We start from the raw sequence: 22,098 nt of genomic DNA on the forward strand, positions 1-22,098 counted from the left end.
AGTATCCAAAACAGCCCAGCTAGAGAGATAAGCAAAGAGTAACAAAAAGCTGTAGGGGGTACCCTGCAGCTCTTCAAACAGCAGCCACCAGAAGCAGCTATATGGGAACAACAATGTACAATTATTGCAGGAAAAATAAAAAGCTCAAAGCATCCGAGAACATTGCAGACAATTATCACCTCTGCAATTTGCCTTTTCCGTGGAAAAAGTTTGGCCATAAATGCATCCATATACATTGGGATGCTTTCATTTGCACCCCCCTGGGCAAGTCAAGCACATCTGGAGAAATCATCTTCACAGTACTTTACAAGACTAGGAGCACTCCTCATAGGATGGAAAGACAATAGCAAAGATGAAGCATGACAAGGAAATACAAAATCACACTAAGAAGGGAAAAAAAAATAAATCCCTGTCCCTCACAAAAAAGAAGATCACTCAGTGAGATGATCAGGCAACATGTTTTAACAGAAAACCATTTCTGCTAGTGGGTGCATCTGAATGGTGGAGACTGTGATCAGGCACTGGGGAAAGCAGAAACTTCAGAGGGATTAAAGAAACTGAGAGATGAAGGGGCCATGGACTGTGGCACTGACTTGCCCCACAGTGAGTCAACGCCATGATCGGGGGAAGCCTGTGGCCCAAAAGCCCTTAAACATCTGCCTGCTGTGAGCTGGAACAGTGCAAGGAGGGAATGATCAGTCTGTACTTGTCCTGTTTCTCATACACTTTCCTTAGTATATATTGCTAGGCAGAGCAAGAGTGGGATATTAGCCTGGCCATCCCTTTGGCCTCACAGCATTTAGCAGGTCTGAGAGGTGATGCTATGGCACTAAATAAAACAGGGCACCACAGACACATATTCATACCTGCATAGTGCTGCCACATAACACAGCAGTGTTAGCCTGGACTGGTGCAATTTTTAGCAGGTGCAGCAGCCCCTTGCAGAGCTGGCTCACTTGCAGGGACACATCTGCCCATAGCAGGATGGACAAAGCAAAGGGAACCGTTCCAGCCCAGCCAGCCTTTGCCATTTCACCTGCAGGGCAGGGAAGCATACCTGTCTTGCTTAATGAGCCTCTGTAAACATTAACAGGGCAGATCTCTAAATTACTAAAACATGCAAAGCAGTGGTTAAAATAATCCACTCTTTTCTGCTGTCTGTAGGGCAGTGGGCTCACTGATCTCACACATCAATAAAAGGGCCACTCAGGTTAACTGGAGGATATATCTTAGTTACCTGTATGCCTGGAACCGACCAGGCAGCCCAGCCAAGCCCCCGTCCCAGTGGCCTCCTAGCTCTAAAATGAGCCATGCCAGGAGATCCCATTACACTGTTTACCTGCCTCTCCTCCAGCCTTGCTTCCCCTGAAACAGAAGGAAGTCAGTGTACTTTTTGACTAACAAACTCACTCAAAAAGGGTGTGTTGTATCTCACAGAAATTGTAACTCACAGAGCAGGATACACCCAAAAAATGTCTCCAGCAAGCACCAGCTTTTCCCAGAGGCTTGTTTTGTGCATATTATATTCAAGACCATGCTTTCATGAGACTGCTCCTGTCTGCAGAGATCAGTGTGAGGCAGCCCTGGGGCTCCTGCCGCCCACGGCCACCATCCCACCATCCTGGCTGCTCCCACGGCGGCGCCCGGCCACCACCCTGGCTCTGCACCCACAAGAGCTCTCATCTGCAGATCAAAGGTTCTCCTCCCAGAGCTTCACAGACGGGTCTACCTTCCAGTTCCCCTTTTCAGGAGGTTTTTTCTCATGCAGGAGAAAAGCATCCCTGACTGGATTTCTTCTGATCAAACCCAGGGTGAGAGAAGAGTAATCCTGGGGTCCATCTGGTCACCTTCTCCCTGCCTCTCCCTGGTTACTCCCAGTCCATTAAGATGAACACCTGTGATTTTATGCCACAAGAGAGGTGGAGATTCCAGCATGTGGTGAACATCTTTAACACACAAACACCCAAGAGAAGAGAGGGCACAGTGTCAAATCAAAACACAGTTCAAGAGACAGCAAAGCAGTGCCTTTCCTTCTTGCACTGCACAAAGCTGGCTTCGGGGAAGGAGTTACCACACTTAGAACCAAAATGCTGGATAATTGCAGGCTGCTTAGCCCAGCACTGCCTATCGTGCAAAGTCCTCCTTACAGGTTTCCACACAAATGAGTGATTTGAGCCATTTTGGTCACTTTTAATGATAGGGACAGCAAAAAGGGAACCCCAGGTGCAAGGACACAAGTTCAGTCTGAGCAGCTGCCCTGCAGGAAGGTGGTTGCCCTTGTCCAGAGCCCATGGCAGCCAGGTGTGAGGCACACACAGACGTGTTCCCCTGGCTGTGGCTGACAGGGACTCAGGGGCCTTCTCCAATGGCTCCAAAGAGCAGCAAACCAAATGGGGGCACTGATTTAACAACCATGACAGCCCATTTCCCAACTCCGAGCATTTTTATACAAACCATTGCAGGAACCTGACTCTCATGACTCACCCTGCTCAGTTGGACTCCTCTGCTCTGCTCCTCAAGGAGCACAAGCCAGCACAGGCCAAATCCTACCCAGTTGATACTGGCTCACAAATCAATTACAGGAAGCTGCTTCTCAGACTGCAGGGCCCTGCATGCAGCCAACAAGCTGGTGAAGGAACACACGCAGATGCATCCTGCATACACCACTTGTCTCCATCCATTTTTTTTTCACTCTCTCGTGAGTTTCTTAAACTCCAGACCCATGGTTTGGAGAAAACAAAGGAGGAGAGAAAAAGAAAAGAGGTGTGGACAAAACTCAAGGTAGCCTGAAATCCCAGCCACCTCCCCAGAACCACCTCTCTCCAACTGGTGGGGCTGCACCCATCTTTGCAAAGATAGAGGTCTTTTTTTTTCTTTTTTTTTTTTTTTGGAAGTGTAACCAGAGTTACCAGAAAAATCCTCTGAATCCAGCAGTTTCCTAAAGTGTGAGAGAGGCCAGAGACCAGCCCTTTCTACCAGCCCTTTCTATTCCCTCTCTTTGTTTGGATCATGAATTTGCAATCCAAATCCCCGCCACACCAGAGCAGGCAATGAGCCTCGCTGCTGTAAAAGCATTTTAGAGAGCTCATGAGGCTGTGTGCCAAGGAGCTGCTCTGAGACAAGGTGAACTGAGTTAGAAAAAAACTGTATGTATGTAATACCATTAAGATAGCAAATAAAAAACCTGTCCTGCAGTGCAAAGGAATGTGATAGTTACCAAGTGCTCCACTATAGCTGCAGAGTCCTTGAAATATTAACAGGGTTATCAGCATTCACTTATCAGTTACAGTAGTGCCTAGATAATTCAAAGGACTGAGCCAGAGCTCATCAATATGTACACTTTCTCAATGCCAAACTCTTATTATCAGAGAATTTGTTACCTTTTTTAAAATAAATTTATTAATCTTTTAAATTAACAAACTTAGAAAGGTAGAAATCTACAGGGAAAATATATACAGTTGTTTATATTTGCATCTATTTATTATTATTTTTCATGTGCTCTGTGTTTTCACAACAGGTGTTTTTAAACATGTTTATTGATGTTTTGATGTAAGTAAATGCAGCTCCATTTTGTATCATAACATCTGTGATAGCTTCAAGCTGTAGAATTTCTAGGTGGCAGAAATTCACAGAGATGAAAGCTGGGGGCTTTGTACCCACAGAAGAAAGTGGTGAGTGCTGACACTTTTGCCTACATGGATTAAGTGCTGAGTATTGCATAAATCCTTCACTTGATACAAGTCCATGTGGTCACATAGGCCTGGGAGAGGGACATTTCATAACTTAAAAGGACTTTCTAGAAACTTTCAATCTTTCAGAGAGACATAATGCAAGCATGGGCAAAATTATATAATATCTCCTTCCAAAAAAAGCAGCAGAGACACAACCAAGCCAAGGGCAGAGCCTAAAGCCATCTAATTAATGCCTCCTCTTTAACACCATCCCTGTGTCTGTCCAACCATGTGCTGAACTGCTCCAGCATAAGCCAACAGAAATCCTACTAAAAAAAAATTTAAAAAAAAAAAAAAAAGCAAGAAAAATTAGTTTTGCTTTTGTTGCAAATGCAAAGCAGCCCCAAGCTAAAGGAAGGGCTGACTACTACAGCTCCTCTCCACCTCTACACTGGAACTAATTTCATACTGCATTGAACTGTTTCTTCATAACAAGTAAGAACTTTTTTGTCTGGTTTTTATTACTAGTTTGGCTTTTTGTCAACTATCATCCTCCCTTGCATTATCTTCTACTCATTCAATGAACTCAGCTGTTTCCTCAAGCTAAGTCAGAAGCTTGTTTTGTTGGGGTATTTTATCAGCAGATTGGCTTTTTTAGAACTTGGTGCATGGAAACAGCTCAGCACAAGGTCCTAGAGGAAAGCAAAAGGCTGTAACAGTCAGAAGCAAGACTGGTTCATCTTTGCTGCAGCTTGCATCCTGTGACATTTGTGAATAACTTCCAGCCACACTCATGCATCTGTTGAACCATGTTACCTTGTAGATTCTTTACCTTCTTTTCATAGCAAGTTTAGGAGAAGATAGCAATGGTGTTACCAACACACAAGCTCAGGCAGTTCAAAGGGCTAATTGCTTTCAAATTTATTAATATGTATGTTTACTCTCCGCAGCAAAAAGGAAATAATTTTTCCACCAGCAAGTTCCATTTTCTATTTAAGGAAGATTCTCAAGGAAATGTGTTGTATATATATATAATATTACTTAAAACTATGAAGCTTATCAATTTATTGAACTTTATCTTAAACCCAGCTACACTTCTTTGAATCCTTTCACAGAGGGGTTATTCCAGAAATTTACTTCCCTGAAGGTTTCAATCTGCCTTCTAACATCCCACCTAAATTTATTATGTTCATTTACACAGTTTTTTTTTCTTTAAACTGACCTGCTCCTGTACTTCAGGGATGCAGGTAGCAGTCATAGTCTTCTTTGGGTTTTATTTTGCAATAAGAAGGATGTAATCTTCTACCATAAATGATACCTCTGGTAAAACAATTTCTCTCTGTTCCCCAATTTGTCATCTTTACAATATATGTTAACTTTTCTTGACTAGGAACAATCAGAACTAGAGAGAGATGAGGTATTTGCAGTGCCTTGTACAACAGCATGTAGTACTTCACTTCATGTAATAAACCCATCTCACTTATTAAGCCCCTGGGGTGGAAGCCCCATGCACCACTGCATTTTTTCCACTGCTTTGATGCTTCCACGTGTCTGAACCAACTCAAATACATAGACATTGGGCAGGCAAGAAAATTAAGTCACCCAAATAGTGTAATTTCAGAAAACTGAGTAATTTTCCATCCCAGTATTTGATAAACACCTTAAGTACTATATAAGTTGATGGAGGGTCCATCTCCAAAGAGAGGGCAGTGTGACACTGGCATATCACACCCAGGTAAAAATATATTGACTTCTTCAGAGAAGCAGCAGCATTTCCTCCAAACAAGCAGCAACACAAGATCCAACTAAAGGAAATGCAAGAGGTGCTGAAATGCCATCACACGGAACAAAACTTGTTCCAAGAGATTTTGTGACTCGTAAATTATCATAGAGAAACGAAATGCTACAAAATCCTAAGAACAGAACTAGAAAATAAACTAGAAAATAAATTAATCAAATGTCTAATAAGGAACAGAAACAGTGATGCTTCCTAAGTGTTGGATTATTAACTACTGGGTTTTCCAAAAGGGATTATATTATCCTGAAGGTCTAATGGATCACCTTCTCATTTGCTAGAGGACCAGCTCTCAGCTGCAAGTTCAATATCCCACCCCATCCTGCAAGACCTGACCATCTCTGCAACGTGCCTACACCCGTGGGCCCCTCCAGCTGCATCATGAGGATGGAGCCAGGGTTCAAGAGTGAAAATCCATCCCCTGGTGACAGATCACCAGCTAATTGCCTGCTGGCTGCCACAGGTGGGATGCAGGAAGGGATGGCACAGGTCACAAAACTAGTCAGAGGCTTGGTTTTGATAATCATGGTAGAATTAAAGGTAAAAGCATGGAAAAAGGAAAAAGTACTGGAAATGCAAATACATGGCTGTGAAATCATCAGAGTGAGCTCTCTGTTGAGTGCATGGACAGATTCAGTGACCCTCAGGGAATCTTACCTGCTGAATGAGCCAAGAATACGCCTTGCTGGGTATTAGGCAATGTCATGTAATATGACTACAGCAGTAAACACAAAGGCTCTACAGTGCAAAGAACAACACTGGGAATTTCACAACTGCTGAAATCTCAACCTGATTTCTCTAAAATTCCGTTTCATCACAGGAAAAAAATTTAATTAGGGTTTTCTTATCATTAGTCACTTATATAAGTTCATTGAAATACCTGAAAATGCACGATATCCAAATTTTATGCAACACTAAGCCATCCTATATGACCAGTATGGGATGCTAGAGTGTAAGTAAAGTTGTTTGCCCCATGGGATGGGGCAAAGCTTTCAAACTGGCCATCAGAGTTATCATTTTACTTTCCCCTTAGGCCTTGAAAAGAGCAATGGAATATTTTAACAGCTACAGATTGATCAAACAAACTCAGAGCAAAAACTCAGGGAGTCACTGACACAACCTCAGAGCAGGAGAAACTCTCCTGGAGGACTTGCCCCAGGGGAAAAAGAAGGGATGGACACTTAACTGCCAGAAGTGGTGTGAAGAATTTTATCTGATCATCTCAGCATCTCAGCTTCAGCCCAGCCTGATGCAGGTTGGCTGAGATAAAGGAGTGAATCAGTCATCTCAGCTTAAGAAATCCCCACCACTTGGCAAAGGACACATTTTAAAAGCAGATCATACAAAAGTTTGTAACATTCATAGAAAACAAGCATGTTCACTGCACAGAACACAAAAAAGTCCTTGTCTCTCAGTTCTCAACCTGAATTTATTGCCATTAATCAGTGATGTCCATCAATGCTGTTAGTAGTAAATAGGAATTTCTTAGTTTAAAGCTTCTTAAAGCTGAATAAAGTCCCAGACACTGTTATTAGCTGAGCCATAGGGTAGCTGAGGCACAAAGGCACAAGTCAGTAAAGGCAGCTGCACCTTTTCACAAGGGATAGGAAAAAAATACAGCCAACATCAATACCCAGACTGGACCACACAGGTGTTGCTTCCACAGACTGCAAAGACAACAAGCACTGACACTCAGTGTGCAGCATGTCCTGCGACCTGGAGCTGGACACAGATGTCCTGTGTCTGCTTGTGCTGGTGACCTCTGTGGGACTGTCAGCAGCACCTTATGCTGCATCTCCCTGGGCTCTGCACAAGGAGAGGGGCAAAGGATTGTGTCTGCAAAACCTCTGGAAGCTGCAAGCAGCAGCCATCACTGCTGAAGTCTCAACCCAGAACTGCCGGTGGAAGTGAAAGGGCTGCAGGTATTACAAAAGCAGCCCAGCAAGGTCCCTGCTGTGCATGGCCCTGTACAAACCTGCAGCAAGCAAACTCCAGAGATGCAGCACCTTGCTGCACAACAGGATAGTGCAAACAGATCCAGTGAGTGTAAAGGGAGAAAGGAGAAAAATATATGGAAGAAGGAAAAAGGAACACCAGCATGTATTGTGTAATGACCTTTCAGCATCTACGAGGTCCCAGAACATACACAGGGGTCCCACTCTGTATAACCAGTGCAAACAACCAGTGCCTGCTGTCAGCAGCTCGGTCTACAAACCCAGCTGTCATTCTGCCAAACTCAATGCAGAATAATGTCAGGTAGCTTGGTAAGTAGGACCTAAAAGTTAATCTGCCTTACATATCAATCAAAAAAACCCAGAGAAATTTACCCACATCACGATAACTTGTACCCAACCCTTTTGCAAACACTCTGCAAAACTAACCAGAAGGCACCAGCAGATTCATGAGCTTGAGAAACTGAAGTTAAGATGGGATTTAAACTAGCAGGCAATTATCTGCCAGATGGAGAGCTCATCATGCAGAGAACATATCACTAAATTATCTGTGTCACTGAGAGGAGGCCAACATCAGAAATGCACCCCGTGAGAAGGGAAACTCAGTCAGCCAACAGTTCAGCCCAGTCACTGCTGCCAAGAGACCTTTACCACACGTGTAGGGCAGCATTGGCTGTCTACAGCATCGGTGAGCACACTGCGGGAAAAGCCACTGCATCCAAGTGACGAGCAGCAACACGTCGATAATTGCTAGCAAGTCTGTCAGCATGGCAAACTGCAGTGAGAAGGAGGATTAAACAGTAGGCAAAGATGGGTTGGGCTGCGTAATTGAAGTCTGAGCCCATGAATTCTTCCATAACTGACCCTTCAGCCCATCTGGGGGCTGTTCCCCTTAAAATCAGAATACATTTACAGATAATTAAAACCAGGAGACAAACAAATAATCTCTGATCAACAGGAAAGTACTCCATGGAAATTCCCAGCGTTCTTGTTTATTTTAGCTTTAAGTTCCCAGGTGAGAAGAATTCAGTTCCTGGTTACAACCAGAAGTGACTGAGTCCTGACATGGCCTGAATGGCTCGTGATCCCACGGCTGTTATGGCCTAAAGAGCATCCAGCAGCTGAGGGTAAAAACCAGACTGCCCACACTGCTGCTGATGCAGAGTTGCCTATGCACGAGAGCCAGAAAACATCCTCTCCTGCACCCTGCAAGAGTGAGTGTGATCCTGTGGCTTATGGCACTTACCAAAGAGATGGGAAATGTGAGTACCACAACAGCCTGTGAACCTTCTTGGGCTCCTCTTTAATGTACAGCACAGGCAGAGCCCTTAGATCAAGGGCTGGAGCCCAGCCCATCTCTGTGTAGCTGAGTGTCCTGATCGCTGTGCTGAGTGAAGTGCCCAAGCTGTAGCGGGATGGTATTTCAAGTATTCCCACTTTACAGGACACTTAACTGCCTAAAACAGAATAGGGCTGCAGGGAACAGGCACCTGCAAGTGAAATGCTCTAGCACTTGCTGGTTAGATCCAAGTCCTCTTACTAGACCTTGTGGAAAGTGCCAAATGCCTTTCCCTAATCACTGCTGAGCAGTGCCTGCACTGTCTGGAGGCTGCTAAAACAAGAAATGCACTGCTGTGGGACAGCTTTTACATGATTTAAATGAAATGCACACAGCCAAATCAATTTTAAAACTAAAAATCACAGCTTGGATGTTCAAGGGTCTCCTTTAGAAATGGAGCCAGCACAAACACTACAAGCACACAAATTAATGAAAAGCTGAGTTGGCTCCTGAAAAGTTCAAAAGTGCTGTGACAAGAATTCAATGCAATAAGCTCAGTGACTTGCTAACATCAGTTTTGAATAGGATCAAGGAGTCTGATCTGTGGCTAGTGAAAGGAAATAGCAAGATCCAGCTACACCAATCATTTCAGCAGATCTTTGTGCCCATCATGTGTGCTCTGGTGGCATGGCAGCTACAGAGATCCACCTTGAGTACATCACCTTCCAAACCTAACAACCTTGGGATCTAACAGCAAAGTCAGACTGCTAACTGCTGGCCATCACATCTTGGAAACTCAAATCTAATAGCATAGTCCTTGCTTTGCCCCTTTTGGTGGGGTCCACAACCTTTTGCTTCTTCCTAAAACTGGGCCTAACCCACAGACTCCACAGCAGGCGGGAGATGCCATGTTGACAGCAGCTGTTAACAAGGGATTTTTTCTTTTGCCTTCTTCAAAAACCACTGAAATATTTTGACCATATGAGTCATTTCCAAAAGTGCTGGAGACTGATGGAATGTAGCATCTATCATGTGTCAGGCAATGGTGTTGAAAACAGATTACTTTCCTTTATATGTGATAAACATAACATGTCCATGTTTATCATGTGGTCCCCTGAGGATTTATTACAGGTTTGCTGTTCCATTTATTTGCTTTTTTTGTGCTTGACAAAGGTAAACACTGGAATAAATGTGAAGGTGGTTACAGCTTAGCAGCATTGACTTGTTGAAACAAAGTCCAACAATTTTCCTTTCTCTCCAGCAAATCCTACATTTCTGTTCAAGTGCTTCTTTTAAAGTGCGAAGATCATCTTTCTGAAGTATTTTTAAATTTTCTTTCTTTATTGAATGCCAAATTCCCATAAAAGCATACTTTCCCCCTTCATTCACTCAAACCCTTGACAATATTTAAAGTATATCCTAACATTATTCATGGCAAAACATTTTCCTCTTTGCAAATTACAGCCTCCCCCATATTTTCTATCTAGTCTGCTAAGCCTGTTACTACAGGTAGTTTGTTGTAACAGAAATAAGTACAATCATCACTCCAAAAGAAAACAAACCCTTCCGTTCTGGCACACACATTCAGGGTGGGTTCATCCCACTGAACTTTAGCCACCTAAAAGCAAGGCACTCAGCCCAAGTCAGTCATTTATGTTCCCTCTTTAATCAGTGGGGTGAGATGGACATTTCCAGTCAACAGCCCTCCTGCTTATCAACCAGTCATGGCTGCAACCTACATTTGAAGCATTTGAATAGATATAGAGGATGATCATGATACCAGATAGAGAGCTGACCATAAAAGCCAAGCTGTACCTTTGATAATGCTGTTTTCAATCCAACAAGATCAACACATTGCAATTCATTCTCAAGCAAAGACTTAGGAAATTTTTTTAAAAAGTATTAGACAAATCTCAACAGATTTCAAAATTTTTGATAAAGATTACATTCCGCCCCCTCTGGAAAACTGTATCATTTCTATAAAAAAGTTTAGTGTTTTTCAACATTGGAAAAAGCTTCATTTTGGTGGTAGTAATAATACTGGCACTTGTCACAGAAATACAAAGTGGCAAAACTGAATTTAATTAGGTCTCAGATGTTCTTTGTTTCAAGTGGACAACCACTGTGAACAAATCTTTGAAGAACTGCACTCCTTGTCAACTTGTTCCGTACTTTGATTTATGAAATCTTTTGTACAACTAGTCTTAAAGAAGGAGCAGACAACAAAAAAAAACTATCCTTCAGAAAAGACAGTACTACCATGATCGTTTCTTCAATGGCAAAGTAGATGTCAGAGTAGTCAGGACTACTATATTACCTAAAACATTGTAATTCCCACAGAAACCAGGACAGAAAAACTGTAACATGGAAGATTGCCAAAGACTGTCATTAGATCTCATCTGAGTACCTTCAGCTCTTCTAACCCTCCTACATTTCCCAAATACTTTCCATAGATATTTTTGGAAATGCAAGTCAGTAGGTCAAAGGAAGCCAAAAGAGATAGTTGCCCAAACCCCGTAACTTAGGCAATAATGAGGTAAGAAGGTAAGCTTTGTTGTTATCTCAGGTACTCAAAGGTAGAGAGCTTGTCCTCACCAAATGACTCTCAAAACCCTGAAGGCTTAAGAAAGAGAGGGTGAAGGACTGGAGAACACAGATCTTGTATCTTGACATTTGATCCTTCCCTCACTCATCCTCCATGCATGAGCATTACTGCTAGAGTTGCCTACACTGCTAAATATTGAAAAGGTGCTTGCTCACAGGTTTAAAGTGGCTTCTGCTTCACATTTAGTTGTTTCTTGCTCCAGCTTTCAGAGCAGTCATATTCCCGGGGTCATTGTATCAGTCTCACCTGACCCACAAGGGAAGTGAGGGGCCCAGTGAAGCTGCAAGCCAAACCTGTGCCCAACAATTGCTGTACCCAACATAACCAGATGGATGTGAGCTCAGCTATGCCAATGTGTGCAGCAGCTACACATCTGGCTGAACTGGAACCACCATCACAGCTGTGGCATGCTCTCACATGCCCCTGGACTCCTGAACTCTGGACACTCAGCCAGCCTAAAGACTGGAGACAACTCATCAGCCACAGGGGGTGTCTGACAAACCTGCTGCACACTCTGAGGAGGAGGATGATCATGACTGAGTCACCCCAAACCCTCCATGAAGATGCTGGGAGATACCAGGATGGCAAGATGCTCTGATCAAGATGCTCTGACCAGACTGGCTGAACCGTGAGGATGTCTGGGTTCCTAGACAAGTGTCTGCTAAGGGTCTCTCAGTCACCCTACTGGTGAGCATTGAGCACACTACCTACTTCACTTAATGTTACACTTTAAAACCTCACATTATGTTCCTCAGTCATGGGATGTCTTGAGAAAATGTATTTAGCTCCTACATGGGAGTCAGCAATGGATGGGAGTTCCAAGGTATTAAGTGTATACACTGAGGGAAAATGGACCATTCAGCGAGCAGATGTAAAATGATAGTTTTATCAGCAGCCAGACACTTCCTCAGGTAACGCTTGGGAAGTTGGAGATAATGAAGTATAAAATCCCACTGCTTCACATCACCTACTTTCCCCACCACTACCTCTGCTGCAAGTTTACTATCATGCTAACATTGAAACTTAGAAAACTATTCCGTATTCTAAACAAAGGGTTCTTTTGCCATTACCTGGACAACAATTCATTGTTTATTCTATATTTGGCAGTTTGCAGCAGGTTCCATAATCCCAGCCTAAAACAATTCTGAAATGCCTTTCCAGAAAAACAGAACAAGAGAGGATTCTTCTGAACTCAGTGGTGCAGGTCAGAAGGAAGAATATTTCAGTGATGTCTGAGATGGAAGCAAATCACAAGAAAATACACCAAGGAAATCAATTCTTTAATATACCCTGAGGCTTAAAAAGCTATCAAAAATATAAAGAAATTACTAATTCAATTTTTAAAAATGCTTATTACAACTATCTCTTTATTTGCAAATAATGTGAAAATGAGAGGAAAAAAGTTTTCAAGGTAATCCCACCACCATACTTCTCTACATTTCATTTCTTTCCCATGAGACTTGTTACCAAGTAAAGCCTATTAAATCTTTCTGTCATATCTCCATTCTCATTCTTCTTATACTTTTTTCATTGTTCCCCTAGCTTCTCTCTTTCTCAGAAATTGCTGAGAAAAGTATAAACATTTTATTTATTGAGAGACAGAAGATACCTTTTATCTCATAAAAAGTTCCTTTGTCAGTCAGACTTCTGCTAAATATTTTCCCCTCATTGCCACAGACATTTTCCTGTCTTTTGAAACAAAAATACACCACTCCTATGAAACCCAGGCATAAAGTGGAAGGAAGCCTGAAGGGAAGCAACAAGGCAATCACAGCTTTTTATCAGCTGGAACACATCACACAGCTGAAAACCGAAAGTCACATTCCAGCAGGCTGGAAGGACACCCGTCTACAATGCACCTTGCTGTAGCATGAATTAGAATATGGAACCTATATGCAATATAGGATACAGGTAGCCACAGCAGATCCAGGACCCTGGCTTTAATTGATGGCTACTGTTCTTGATTTGCTATTTTAGGAAAATAAATGCAAATGTTCATAGTCACCACTACTAGCTATCATCAGTCATCCCTCACTTCAGTCCCACCAAACACAGCACTCCAGGACTGGAGATACAATCCTGCAGCTTGTGCTATCATGCTACCTTTCTCAATGGGTCCCTCATCACTGCCCCCAGGCCTCGCAGCCTTTGCACCACTGCCTCCTCCCCTGGCTCTACAGTGGGATGCCTGAGGGAAGGGCAGCAGCCAAAGGATGCCAGCGTGCAAAAGCCCTGCAGGACAGAACAGACCCCAACACATTTCCTGTTCCAAGGGGAGGACTCTCCATCCATCCATTTCCACCATCTCCTAACTGTGTAACTGGCAGGGATCCCTACGCCAGCTGCCTGGAGCAGTGTTTCCCTGGAAAGGGGGCTGTGGAGAGCAGCTTGGGTGCTAAGTGCCAGTTTGGGTGCTAGGTGCCCCTTGCTGTCCCTGGAAGCATGTCCTTGGTGGCAGCCAGAAGCAGCCACCCTGCAGACCTGCCCCCAAAGCTCAGAAGGCCCCATCTGCCCTGCTGCCCAAGGTGGGGACATGAGGCTGGGCTGCACCCTGGTGCTGCCCTGGTGTCCAGCACACATCCTGAGAGGTCATGCCATGCTCACCCTCTGTGCCCACAGGTGTCCCTGGACATACAAAGATACCTTTTCACTAGAAGTTCCTTTTTCCCTTTAATCTCAAGTCTTGCCACACACAAGTAATGCCCCAATACTTCGTATTTCAGGCACAGCTGTGGCCTCACCTTTCTCAGAAGGGCTGCACCAAAGTATTGCATCATCTGTATTTGTATGGAGAAGGCACAGACCTGGAAATTTAGGCTCATTAGCAATAATGACTTTTAAATTACAATAATAATGAAAATTCTTTATGAAGCTCTGAGTAAAAATTCCCAAAGTTGACTGTAACACAAACAAGCTCTATGTTAATTTCTATTTGCTGATAGCCAATAAACTCACTGAATGCCATTGGATATTTAAAGTTAAGGAAATGTAAAAGATAATACTTGAGCTTGCACAGTCCTCAGAAATGCTTGGGTGTCTATCCCTCACTGCCTGAGGTGCAACACCTTTACAGAACTGTATTCTCCATGTTGCATAATGATATTTTACATTTATCTGGACCACTCAAAAGCTGTAGCATGCAGCCAGTTGGGGTTTTGCCTGCACTGCTGATTTAGGCTGGGTTCCCAGAGGAGTTTGCACACACATCTATTGTATCCCATCGAGCTGTCGTTGATGATAAGTGGGACTACTTGTGGCAACACAGCCAAGCAGGTGCCAGCAGTGTTTGCAATGTGATACCCAGGCAAACTTGTGTAACGTTTGTGAAAAGCTGATGCTCATACCAGCCTTCCCCCCACCGCAGCCCCAGCACGAACTGCAATATAATGTTTAACAAGGAAATGCAATGTGACTTCAACAATGTTTAACCCATTTTTGACCAAATAAATCCCAATTTAACATTATGATGAACATCACTGTGGACAAAAAGTAATTATATTTAACCATCCTGTCAATTAAAGCCATATATTTATTAGTAATACTAAGAAGTCACAGACTGATTGACCCTTCACCACCTGTTTTAGAAGATCAGAGTAAAATCCTGACCCTCCTGGACAGGGAGGGGCAGGAGTTGAGCAGAGTCCAGATTTCACCCCAGTTGTTAAAACAACAACACAATGTGCAGACATGGGAATATAAAGCTAAAGTTCTGCCTTTCTGTAGCAAAAGCTTGAAGGCACACTAGAAAAAGGAGAATATGCCTATTTAAGGGACCCTGGAGCACTTCTGGAACAGTTGCATGCAAAAGGGGTCCGGTTTGTTCACTCGGACGGCTCTGTACAACCGGCACAGGCAGAGGGACACCCAGAGAGATCCACTTCAAAAGAGACAGACTTCAAAAGCTCCTTCCCAATCCAAAGCAAAATGCTAATACCCACACCACCCACACTCCTCCCTCCTCTGCCTGGGCTGGTTCCTGGCTGGCTGTGGGGGCACAGCCCACAGGTACCCCACGGGCACCCCAGCACCAGGCAAGGGCAGAGCCCCGCTCGCCCAGAGCCTGCCCCAGCTGCTCACCACCCCACAGAGCCTGACAATGACGACATGAAACTTCTGACAGCTTTATGAAGCCTATTAGCTCCATTTGCTTGGTCTTCATGATTCTTAAATTTTGTTAGTAAGCAGAAGGCAAAAATTGCCATGCTTATTTGAATAATCCCCAAGTCAAATGAAAGAGTCCTGCGTTTAGCCACGTATCAGTGTCTCAAAGTAACTCACTGGAGCAACTGAGTTACTTTGTGCTCCTTAGTGCTCCTCGCTACTACTGCGCACCCTCACATGCCTCTGCAGCTAACACATTGCTAGATAGAAATAAGATTTTTATAGCACCACTGTTATTTCCGGCTCATACAGAGATCAAATCCCCCAAGTTCATAAGGAGTCCCAGTCCTTCCCTGACCTAGGAGCAGCTGCGAGGAGCTGAGGACTTTCTGTTTGTCTGGGTTGAGAGGTTAATAGCTACTCCATAGACACGTTTTTTCCAGTTAACTGGCAGGTCATTTTAGCAGATGATTTGCAGGTGTTACGCAACACTTAGAGATAACCCCGTGGAGTATTTCTGTCTGAGCTTCTTCTCTGTCTCTTTTCTTTTTTTAACTGTATCAGATAAATCACAGAAACCAGGCAGGTGAGACTTTCATGGACTAATCACACGACAAACTGCCCTTCCAATTTCCACACAGTGAACTTCTCCAAATAAATGTCAAATGTAGTTCAGTGCTCGTTAAAATTATCTTAAAATCCTAGCCATAAAAAACTTAAGCAATTTCAAGTATCTCAAGACATGCAGCAGACAGTCCATTTTGATGAACATCACAGCAGTTTCAAAGTTCACACCTTCACAAAACATGAAAAGGATGCTGGAATAATCAATCTCTTGCATAAGAAAACAGGTCTTCTCTCCTACCTGAGACTTCAGTCACGTAAACCGTAAACCGTATAACTCATTATACTAAGAAAGGAATCATTCATGTCAGCTGTTTTTCTGCACTGAACACACTCTTCACCTAGCCTAACAACTTTTCCAAGCTTTGTGCTCCAAGATGAGTGCTTATCTTCTGCTACCAGATAAAGAGCTACTGGTTCAAACAGTGACCATGCAATCATCTGCACCTTAATCCAAATGTTTTTCTTTAAGGTCACAAGCCTGCTGTCTGTTTTTCCTGCTAGTCCTCACAGGACATGGAAACAGCATTTACCTTACCACATAAGCAGCACCCTAACATTTTGGAAGAACCAGGAGTGGCTTTTCAGGGGATACACTGCAGCAAAATCAGTCAGCTCAGTTAATGTCACTTTCATTTTTCTGAAGAAAAAAGAACCTCAAGCCTGAAAACCCAAGGGAGAGTGTGGTTCACTTTTCCGAGGCCTTGCTGCACACTGTGGCCACATTTACAGCAAAACAATTGCTGCTGAAATTATGCCATAGTGTGCTTATTATTTTTCTAATAATCTCCCAAAGTGTGATTTTACCTACCTAGTACTTTGAGCTTTTTTTTTTTTTTTTTTTTTACAAAAATAACACAAATCTTAGAGAGAGGCAGCAGAGAGAGGCAGCAAGAAAAGTATCTGGGTAAACCTTTGAAAGTCAACAGAAATATGGGATCAGGTCCACAGTAAACTTTATAGAGTGGCACCTAAAGAGGAAATTACTCATTGCATGATTGATGTCACAATTAGAGGCATAAAAAGTAATTCCATGATAAACAAGCAACTGAGCAGAAAAAGAACAATATCCTACCAGCATATTTGTACTCAAATAAAAGTATATATTGGACAATATGGAACAGTCTTCACACATACACAGAGATGCAAGTTCTCCAATGAAGTTAATGGCACAGCATCCCTTCCTCTCCCTCCCCTTAAACAGCCCTGATTTGGGGCCTGCATTTGGCCAGTATCTGCCCCTAGTGCCACTAAAGCAGCTTCAGTGCCATTAGCCATGTTACACAGCTATCACACAGCCACAACTCACTGCTTTCAGAGCTGCCATTTCCCACAGGAGTGCAGGTCAGCAGTACAAACAGCAGCAGAACATCTGGTTCCAGTCCACCTGGGCCACACCAGCTCTGGGCTGAGGTCTAAGGAACTACCAGCCAAACCTCTGGGTACACGGAAGGGAGTAAACATGTTTTGTTGCTGAAAAAGCAGACATATCAAATCTCAACTTTTTTTTTACAGAAAAATAAAGTGGGAGTGGAGACAGCATTACAGATAACCTGTGCATTCCCTACATTTTGGCAAGTTACATCATTTACTACCTTTATGGAACCACATCAGAAAAGCTCCAGCCTCAGTACCACCTCAGCTGAGGGAGTATGCTCCCTTCCATGCACACTCATACTTATTTATCCTTGTGATCCACGTTTACTAAATAACTTCAAAGCAACACTTCAATCCACAGCACATAGACTTGATAGATTTTTGTGGTTCCTCTCCAAAAATTTCACAGATAAATTGCTGCTTCAGGAAAACCAAGAGCTACACTCTAAACTGCAAGTGTGTTATTTTTGCCCATGCCCCCATACTGGTCTGACAAACAATGAACTCAAATGCTTGCTTACCTGAGACTGACACTTTCATAAGGGCTTCCAGGGGTCTGTTGTTGTCCAGATCACGACTGAGTTTGAGTTCCCCAGTGACGGAGTCCAAAAGGAGCAAGTTTAACTCATTGCCTTGGACAAAAGTGTAGGCCAGGCTGTCAGACACATCGGGATCATGAGCTGGGATCTTGCCGATGACACCAGAGGGAAAGCTGTTGGACTTGTTGGTCACATAGTTATTGAAGAGGATCTGGAAGTCCTGCAGCACAGGTGGATTATCGTTCTGGTCCAGGAGGCGAATGTGCACAGTTGCTCGGCTCACAAGAGGGGCTGAAGTGGCCTGCACCACAATAACATACTCTGTCCGGCTCTCATAGTCCAGGTCCATTAGGGCTGTGAGGTCTCCATTGAGTAAGTCTAGTTGGAAGACCTCAGGGATATTCCCCTCTACAATCTGGTACATGATCTGTGCATTGGTCCCCTCATCAGGATCAGCTGCACTGATCCGTGCCACAATAGAGCCCACGGGGCTGTTCTCCTCCACAAAGATATCAAATTCATCCTTCTCAAAGACAGGGGGGTTGTCATTAATGTCCAGCACAGTCACCTGGATGTCCACAGAGGCTTTCAGTGGTGGGCTGCCCCTGTCCACAGCAAAGGCCCGCAGGCTGTAGACAGCCACGTTCTCACGGTCCAGCTTGCGCAGTGTGCGTATCACTCCAGAAGTGGGTTCAATGTAGAAGTCTCCGTCTCCATCATCACCACCCTGGAATGTGTAGAGGAGACGGCCATTGAGGCCTGAGTCACGGTCAGTGGCAGACAGCTGCAGGACACTGGTGGAGAGCGGCACATCCTCAAAAACCGAGCCCTGGTAGCGGTCACGCAGGAAGCGGGGTGCATTGTCATTGGCATCCAGGATGAGAATCTCAACGTATGTCGTGTCCGATTTCTGGGGGATACCATTGTCATGGGCTGTAATGGCCAATGTGTAGGAGGCCTGGTCCTCATAGTCCAGCTCCATCAGGGTGGTGATGGTGCCTGTATCAGGGTCAATGCGGAACTGGGGGATATTATCATCCAAAATATAAGTGATTCTTGCATTCTCCCCTGTGTCTTCATCAGTGGCACTGATGGTGACAATAGAGGTGCCAATGGGCTTGTCCTCACTGACGCTCACTGTGTAGTGGGAGCTCTGGAAGACTGGGCGGTGTGTGTTGGCATCTGTGACATTGATGAAGACCTGGACGGTGTCAAAGCGAGTGCCATCAGAGGCAGTGACTGTGAGCACATACTGTCTTTCTTGCTTGTAATCCAGGGGCAAGGCCAGTGTGATCAGCCCTCCTCCACTCTGACTGGTGATGGCAAAACGGTTCCTGGTGTTGCCACTGGTAATCTGGTAAGTCACAACGCTGTTAACGTCCCTGTCCACTGCTGTCAGGGTCAGGACACTGCTGCCCACAGCTGCATCCTCGTTCAGTCTGAGGTGATACACCTTCTCTGTGAAGGTGGGATTGTTGTCGTTCACATCCAGCACAGTGATGGACACGCTGGCTGAGGAGGTCATGACCGGCACACCGTGGTCCCTGGCCTCCACCCCAAAGTGATAGTTTTCCACAGTCTCTCGGTCCAGCTCTGCAGCCACAGTGATCCACCCTGTGCTGTTGTTGATTTGGAAAGGGAACCCAGAGTCACCTGCTACAGGGGCACCTCCAGTGGATGGTGCCATCTCTATGAGTTTGTACTCCAAGCGGGCATTCTCTCCAGAGTCAGCATCCACAGCCTGGATGTGCAGCACCGAGTAGCCCAGAGGAACATTCTCCAGCACTGTGGCCTGGAAGGGAGTGCTCACAAAGATGGGGGCATTGTCATTCACGTCTACCACCTGCACTGACACCATACCACTGGAGTTGATCAAAGGAGGTCTGCCTCCATCCTGGGCTTTGATCCGGAGCGTGTACTCCCGAATAGTCTCGTAATCCAGAGGGTTGATGAGGTCGATGGCGCCAGAGAAAGAGTGAATGTAGAACTGGCCTTTCAGGTTGCCACTCACAATGCTGTAGTGCACCTGGGCATTGCTGCCCCGGTCCCGATCTGTGGCCTGTACCTGCAGTATTTGGCTGTTCACTGGGGCATCCTCTGGCACCTGGACCAGGTAGCGCTTCTCACTGAACTGAGGGTAGTTGTCATTCTCATCCTCTACAGTGATGTGCACCATAGCTGTGGCACTGCGTGGTCCTGGATCCTTGCCCTGGTCATTGGCTTCCACCACCAGGTGGTACTCAGAGACTTCCTCCCGGTCCACCGAAGCTCGGGTCCTCACAACCCCGGAACGCGGGTCAATCTCAAAGACCCCATCACCAGCTCCTGGCTCCAGCAGGCGGTAAAGCATGTTGGCATTGGCTGGGGCATCACCATCAGTGGCACGGATGGTCAACACCTCATAGCCCACCTCCAGGTTCTCCCGGATGCTCTCCCGGTACTCGGGCTGCTCAAACACTGGCTCGTGGTCGTTGGTGTCACTCACAGTCACTGTCAGATAGGTGGTGGCCGAACGGCGGCGTGGGGAACCATGGTCGGAGGCGGTAACCTTCAGCACGTGGGTGTCCTTCGTCTCCCGGTCAAGGCTGCGGGCAGTGACCACACTGCCGGTCTCGGCGTCGATGGTGAAGTAGTCGTTGGATCGCTCGTCAAAGAGCGCCTCCATGGAGTACGCCAGCCGGCCGGCCTCACCCTCGTCAGGGTCCTGGGCCCGCAGCACGATGACCGCCGTGCCGGCCGGTTCGTTCTCGGGGATGGAGACCTGGTAGCTGGGCAGCTGGAACTGCGGGGGGCTGTTGAGACTCCGCGCCCGCCGCGCTCCCCGCCGCCCGCCGCCCTCCTTGCCCGGCAGCGGGGCGCAGCCGGCGGCGGCTCCGCGGGGCTCGGCGGCCGCCCGGTGCCGGGCGCGCCGCGGGCCGGGGCCGCCGCCACGGGGCCCGCGGGGCTCGGCGGGCGGAGCGCGGCGCGGCGCGGTCCCCGCAGCCCTCAGGCGCCCGGCGGGCGGCAGCGCCGGCGGCTCGGCGGCAGCGGCAGCGGCGGGGCGCCCCGCGGGCAGGTGGAGGAGCGGGGCGGCGCGGGGCGGCCGCGGGTCCCTGCCGCCTGCCGACGCCAGGGCGCAGAGCAGCGCGGCCCAGGACACGCAGGCGGCGGCGGACAGCAGCCGCGGCATCTCCGGAGCTCAGCGGGCAGCGGGGCCGGGCAGCGGGCTGCTGCACAATCCATCCACCCGCCGGGCTGCCCGCCCGCCCGCATCCATCAGCCGCCGGCCCGCCTCCCCCACCGCCCTCGCCTCCCGGGCAGCGCCGGCCTCAAGCCCCGCGCCCCGTCCCGGTCCGCGGGCAGCGGGCTGGAGAGCTCCAACTTTTCCACCTTAAACTTTGAAGTGAGTTCAAAATGGCTCCTCTCCTCCTCCTCCCGCCGCCGCTCCCCAGAGGGCGATTAGCATAAACCTGCTGCTTCTCTCCTTCGCCGAAAAGAAGAAAAGACAATCAAATACCGAGGTCTCCCCCGCGGTGGGGCCGGCCCACGGGCGGCGCGTTCCCGCGTGGCTGCGGGACACGGCAGAGCCGCCGCGCCTCGTCCCGTCCCGTCCCGTCCGTCCCGTCCTGTCCCGCTCCAGCCTCCCGGCCCGGCTCGGCTCCGCTGAGCAGCGCAGGCTGCGCGGAGCGCGGCGGGCGCTGCCCGGGGCGGGGTTTCCTGCCCGCCCCGCCCGGCCCCTCCCGGGCGGCGGCGGGGGCCGGGCCGACCTCAGCCCCGCGGGCTCCCGCTCCGCCGCCCGGCGCCCCTCGGCGGCCGGGGGAGCTGCCCGCCCCGGCGGGGCCGTGCGGGCTCGGAGCAGGTCCCGCTGCGGATGCTCCGCTGCCCCGCGTGGACGGAGCTCCGCGGGCGGCGACTCTCGGCCGCTTCCCCACGCAGCAGCCACCTGTCGTCTCAGATCCGTCGTCCAGGACAAAGTTAAACAGAAATTAATTTAAATTAATTTTATTAAATTGTCGCTACGGAGGGGGCAAGAATAAAGTGAAACTACTTTCCAGGGCAAAATGAGCATCATGTGGGGGCCCAAGAGGGGCTGCCGGTATCCCGGCGGAAGATCCGACTGCCGTGCTCACGCCTTGCTCTGAAGCACGCAAAGCAGCCGGCGGGATCTGCAGCCTT

The 22,098-nt window shown here is 46.8% G+C and overlaps 1 protein-coding gene across 1 annotated transcript in view; it reads right to left on the reverse strand.

Moving 5' to 3' along the window:
- The window catches only part of CELSR1 (cadherin EGF LAG seven-pass G-type receptor 1), a 161,264-nt gene extending 140,137 nt beyond the window's left edge, over nt 1-21,127 (reverse strand). Inside the window, exon 1 of the mRNA XM_031507931.3 lies at nt 17,926-21,127. Within this exon, the coding sequence (XP_031363791.3) occupies nt 17,926-21,112 (3,187 nt within the window). The 5' untranslated portion in view covers nt 21,113-21,127. The remainder of the gene's footprint in view (nt 1-17,925) is intronic.
- Between the last annotated feature and the right edge of the window lie 971 nt (nt 21,128-22,098).

Source organism: Lonchura striata, chromosome 1A, assembly GCF_050655825.1.
Source record: "Lonchura striata isolate lonStrDom1 chromosome 1A, ASM5065582v1, whole genome shotgun sequence".
NCBI classification, from domain to species: Eukaryota; Metazoa; Chordata; class Aves; order Passeriformes; family Estrildidae; genus Lonchura; species Lonchura striata.